General features: G+C 29.2%; 2 protein-coding genes across 2 annotated transcripts; one reads left to right on the top strand and one right to left on the bottom strand.

Moving 5' to 3' along the window:
- Positions 1-1774: 1774 nt before the first annotated feature.
- LOC111613178 (innexin shaking-B-like) lies at positions 1775-3189 on the top strand. The gene has a single exon (XM_023354527.1). The coding sequence runs from the start codon at positions 1805-1807 to the stop codon at positions 2888-2890; it is 1086 nt and encodes a 361-aa protein (XP_023210295.1). The 5' UTR covers positions 1775-1804; the 3' UTR covers positions 2891-3189.
- Positions 3190-5011: 1822 nt separating this feature from the next.
- On the bottom strand, positions 5012-5563 carry LOC111613180 (apoptosis regulator Bcl-2-like). Its single transcript, XM_023354529.1, has one exon. The coding sequence runs from the start codon at positions 5439-5441 to the stop codon at positions 5025-5027; it is 417 nt and encodes a 138-aa protein (XP_023210297.1). The 5' UTR covers positions 5442-5563; the 3' UTR covers positions 5012-5024.
- Positions 5564-5878: the final 315 nt, after the last annotated feature.

Below are 5878 nucleotides of genomic sequence, written 5' to 3'. Positions count from 1 at the left end.
TTAAATATCAACTTAGCAGATTATAAAGAGTTAATTTACATTATTCATTTTAATATAAATTATATTTGAAACATCTCAAATTAATTGCGAAATATACTAAGAATTGAAGAAGGAAAAAATCAACAATATTTCTAGTTAAGAATTAAGAATTAAATATTTCAACACTTTTGCATTACTTGAAAATATTTTTAATGTTCTATGCATGATACTAAATTATAAATGCTATTATAAATCTTTAAAAAATGACCAACTTTTTTAAATATTAATCTTATTTATTTTAATTTGTACATGCAAATTGAGTATTAAAAGGACAGTATATAGAGTGACGAGAAGAGATGAAAGTACACTTATAATTTATTAACCCTCTGACTTATATTTGGAAATTTTAAATGCTTTTTAACTTAAATTATTATTTATAATTATATTATATTATATAAATATATTGTTTTCTAGTTATGAAGGTGGAGGAATGTTATATTCTTAGAAGATAAAACGTCTATCAAGAAGTTTTGACTATATTTTTGTTAATAGAAACTAAATAAATTTTTAATCAAATATTTAGATTTTTAAAGCGCTTTATTTTAATTAATATTTCAATTCCCAGAACGTTAATAAATTAATTAAAAGCATACAAATAAAATTTTAATATCGAATTTTGTTGTAACATAGTTTATTATAATTAAAATATACGAAAAATTAAAATATATTTCCGGGCGCTTTCGAGCATTGCTCCAAGATAAATAACGTTCTATATTTTAAAAATTACCATGATAAGAGTAAAATGTTGAAGTAATTTTCCTCCTATCTACACTCTAAACGTCTAGAAACAGGTTTAATTTAATTCAGTAATTTTAATTTATTTAAATTTTATTAAAACAAGCTTTTATTGGCCGCGTTTTTCGAGAGTGATAGTAGAGTTGATTGGGGTGGCCCCATCCCCAAGTATATACAAGATATATACATATACACACATGATTAAATTCTACATTTACTTATGTTTATCGGGTTTGGGAATGGAGAAAATGGTAGGGATGGACCACCTCATAAAACATAATGCATTATCATTGAAGTTAGATATGCTCTCATAGTTTCAGCCTTGTATCTTAACTAGAAGTGGAGGAAATTTGAGTTGCAAGATTTAAGTGCATGATACAAAAGCATGTTAAATAAAAGAATTTAATTAATATTAATAAAGCGCCCAAGTCTACTAAAATGTACTTTAAGGAAATATACGCTGTTTAACTTCAATTTTAGCAGAAAAATTAACTAGTTCAGTATTATGTAAACGCTATAAAATTCACTTAATACGTCCTTCTGCTACGATGAGAATAAATAAGTAATATAATGCTCCAATTTCATCAATGATATTTGATGCAACACAGAAAAACCATGAAAATCAATGAAAATAAATGACATAAATAGGCCAAAGTAATAGAAAATTCTTTTCTATTTTTAATATATCTCTTATCAAAATTTTATATTTACTCTCAACGATATTCAAGAAACTTAAGTGCTCTCTCTGAAAGTAATTTTCTTCTATTATTTTCCATAAGAGGATTAATTAAAGCTAATTATTTAGAAGCTCCTTATTTTAATTAATACATTAATCACACGTGTATGGTCCATATTTAACCTATATTTTAAAATAAAATATTCAATTTGACTAATTAAGAACTTAGAGGGCGTTGGTTTAGTCTCACGCCAAGATTTTAAAACAAAATATTCAATTTGACTAATTAAGAACTTAGAGGGCGTTGGTTTAGTCTCACGCCAAGACATTTCAGTAAAAGATTCAATTTGAAAAATGTTGGAGTTTTTGAAATTTGATGAAGTAAAGAACTTAGTGAGGATAAACAGAATAGAAATAGATAGCATGGTATTTCGTCTCCATTATATTTATACTGTGGTTATATTACTCCTTTTCTGCGCCATTCTATCAGCAACGCAATATGTCGGTGAACCCATTCTCTGCATGGAAAGAAAAAACATCGATAAACACGTGATGGATACTTACTGTTGGATTCACGGCACATTTACAGTAAAGAAGCCAAATATGAGCGAAGAAGGAAGCATTTTTCCCGGAATCAATTCAAAATATGAAAACCAAAAGCATTACTATCAGCATACATATTATCAATGGGTTTGCTTCTTCCTGTTCTTTCAGTCTGTCCTCTTTTACGTGCCAAGACGGATTTGGAAACACTGCGAAGGTGGATTAATTCAAGCTTTGAGTCTGAAGAGTGACAACATTATGTACGAAGAAACTCAGAAGCAACAAAATATTGCTGCCGTAGTTAAGTTCTTACACGAAAGTATGGGATGTCACAGTTGTTACGCTCTTCGTTATTTTGTTAGTGAATTACTGTGTCTAATTAATGCCATTTCTCAAATGTATTTGGTTAATGTATTTTTAAATGGCGAATTCTTAAAGTACGGAATAGAAGTAATTAAATATAACATGAACGATGATGATAATTTAATAAATCCCATGCTAGAAACGTTCCCGAGGATGAGCAAATGTTTTTTTTACTATTATGGATCGTCCGGTAATATAATAAAAATTGATAATTTGTGTATGTTACCTTTAAATGTAATTAACGAAAAGATTTTTATATTTTTATGGTTCTGGTTTATCATTTTAATTTTATTGAGTGCCATATCTGTCATATACCGTATTATTTTAATAATAAGTGGAAAGATGAGATTGTATATCTTATCCATACGTTACAGGCTTGTACGGGAAACTTATTTGGAATTGTTAATTAAGCGATTGTCTGTAGGAGATTGGTTCATCGTATATATGCTTGGTAAGAATATTGACAGATTTATTTTAACCGACATTCTATGCGAATTTTGGAAACGAGTTAATGGAATGGCAGAAAATGCCTGAATTTTAGCCTCTGTTGTTATGTGAATTACAAATTTAGTAATTCATTTTACTTTATTCATTATTATTAATAGTTTTTTTTAAAGTAATGTTTAAAAAATGGCAATTTGTAATTTTTAGTTTATATTATTAATTTTTATTATTAAAACTATGAAAAGTTTTTAACTTGTTTATAAATGTTACTTTATAATACTCTATATGTGGAGTTTAAGGCCTTATAATATACCATAATGAGTAAAATATGGCAATAAGGCTTAGTAATATGAGATTCTAATTGAGATGTTGGAAAAATGTTTCTCTTTTTTTTTAATAAGTTATAATTTTTGTAAAAGACAGAAATGTTTAATGTGATAAATTCTTTTCAAATAAAGTTCTATCATTAAAAATTATTAAACAAGTTTTAAATTAATATTTTTTTCTTCTATGCAACATATTTAATACAAAATTTTTTGTTAACAGTAGAGAAGTTACGACTTCGAATATTTATTATATATTATTGTCTTGGGCGTTGTTTATAGGTTCAAATTCAATTAACGTAAAACAAAATAAACTTTAAATGCATGTGTGAAGACACAAGGTACGATAAGTCGATAAGCGTTGCTCTAATACATATGTCCCGTCTATTGTTATAAAATATTTTATTTCCAAACAAAAAGTTTCTATGTAGTATTAGTTGTACATCTTACAGACAGTAATTTATATTTTATTGTTATATAACTTTACATCTTAATATTAGAGAGATTAGTTATATGAAACATAGATGTTTGTAAATTTAGATAATACATTTATTGTTTTATATGCATTTAGTCTGAATTTTAAATAATTCGGTTATTTATTATTTTATTTGTTTTTACGAAGTTAATATCGAAAAATAAATCGTTGTCAAATATTAACTCGGTTTTAAGTATAGAACGTTCCGATGTTACGAAAGCGTAACTAACACAGTTCGTCAAACTGTGATCCCAGCTTTTCGAAGTGACAAAACAGTTAATTACGTGTTAATAATAAGACAGTGTTGCTCAGATAAAAGAATTATATGATTTAATATTGATTTTTACGGTACCAAGTGCTGTTTTTCAATTATGAAGCGAATCCTTGATATATTTTATGGATCTTCCGAAAATATGTCAATTCTAAAGAAATGTTGTCACTGTATGACATGGCATAAAGGCGTTTGTTGATTGGATGCGCGTTTGCAATCGTCGCGAGTAGAACAAACTTTTTGTTTCTAGTTGCGATTGCAGTCGCGCCGGTTTTCGAGGGGTATTACTAGTTAACGGGAACAGCCGTCGCGGTTGCAGTCGCCTGCGCGGCTGGAAATCGCATAGTTTGACCAGGGCTTAACGCAGAATTCATGCTAAATCTAGTTATGCCGCAATGTTGAACTCGTTTCTAACTACTGCTTGACTCCTCCTATCACTAGCTTCTTTTATGTATTCTTAGCTCCGCCCACTAAGCCACTCAGAACTTAGGTGTTCTACGTTACTGAACACGACCCAGGTTAAAACATCGAAATATATAAAAATATTTATAACAATGTATGAAATATTATCAATTTAAGGGAAAGTATGGAAATCAATATCGAAAGCCGTTCTTGTGGTTAAGCATTAATGCTCTCCCTCTCCCCCTCCCTTAATAACGCGCCCATAAAACCATTAAATTGCCACTTATGGTCTAAACTCGTTCAAACCCACCTCGGGCACTTCTTTCACCCTTGAAATTAAATACAGGCATTAATAGCAGCAAAGGAAATTCATTTGTTTGTTCGAAATTGTCTGAAAAACAAAAAAATGCGAATTGCTGTCGTTAGAAGATTGTGTTTTATTGAAGGCCGTTATTTAAACGTGTCAGTCGATAAGTCTAATTTAATAAATATTAAAAACGCAGGCCTCATTCTCGAATAGACCATTCCGTTATTTCTGACCAACAATAGTGTAGTTTATCAATAAGAAATGACTTAAACCATTCAAGTTTTTAGTAAGTTTTTATTGATCCAAAAACAGAACTTATTAAAAAAATACAAACTTTTCAACTTTTCTTTCATCTTAAAGAAATTTAAAAAAAATAAAATACAAAACATTTTTTCTCTAGTTTAAATACAAAACATTTTTATAATAACGTGTAAGTATTAAAATATTCAATTATAACATCTATTTTCAAAGAAGGTAACTAGTCCATTACAATCCTCATTGTTGTGTATCCACATCAGTAATTTGATTTCGATATACGAACTCAACAGTTCGGCTATATCATCCACCAATTCTGCTTTATTTATATTGTAACTAGTAAAAGTCATTTCACGAACGAAAGCAAATAATTTTACGATTTTTATCCAAGAAATTCCATCGCAGAATAATTCGTAAGCAACGTCCAAGAAAGTGGTACGAGCCGCAAGTTGTTTGTTTCGTTTGGCAGTCATTTTGTGAAGTTCGTTTCGAAATTCCGTTTTTAATTCGTTTCTGAGCAATCTCAGTGACCTAGTTACTTCACTGGGCCTAGTTGCTGGCTTCTTCCACTCATAACCACGCATCTGTAATCGATAGGATATAGTCATTTACGATATGGCTAATTTCCATTTTATCCGTAATTCCACAGCACCATCGAAAAAAGTTCATCCTGTCAAAACGTGTTCCGAGATGACGGTTAGGGGCGCTAACACTATAAAATTAGACGATGCTTTAAATATTTTCTAGTTTTCGGATTTGTTTAATTAATTAGAATAAATGAATTCATGTAAGAATTTTTGTTCTAATTTAATAAAAATTTATAAATTTTAAGTTTTTTTAAAATATTTTTCTTATATATCAGGGATTGCCAACACGTAGACCGCGGTCGACCGGTCGACCGCAAAGGTTTTGAAAGTAGCCCGCGAAGCTAAAGTTGAACAATTTGCTTTCACTTAAATTAACGTTTAAAAATCTTAATTCGATAATTTATTCTTACAATAATAGACTGTCTGTGCAACGTACCCATACTGTTTGTATTTATCCT

The sequence above is a fragment of the Centruroides sculpturatus genome, unplaced genomic scaffold (genome assembly GCF_000671375.1).
Source record: "Centruroides sculpturatus isolate CEXI.00-Female unplaced genomic scaffold, Cexi_2.0 scaffold1857, whole genome shotgun sequence".
Classification (NCBI taxonomy): domain Eukaryota; kingdom Metazoa; phylum Arthropoda; class Arachnida; order Scorpiones; family Buthidae; genus Centruroides; species Centruroides sculpturatus.
Note: the sequence above shows the minus strand (reverse complement) of the source record. Positions and strands in the feature narration are given on the sequence as shown.

What these genes read in the sequence shown, in the direction of transcription:
- LOC111613178 (XM_023354527.1), top strand. Translation starts at nt 1,805, where the DNA reads ATGTTGGAGTTTTTGAAATTTGATGAAGTAAAGAACTTAGTGAGGATA.
- LOC111613180 (XM_023354529.1), bottom strand. Translation starts at nt 5,441, where the DNA reads ATGACTATATCCTATCGATTACAGATGCGTGGTTATGAGTGGAAGAAG.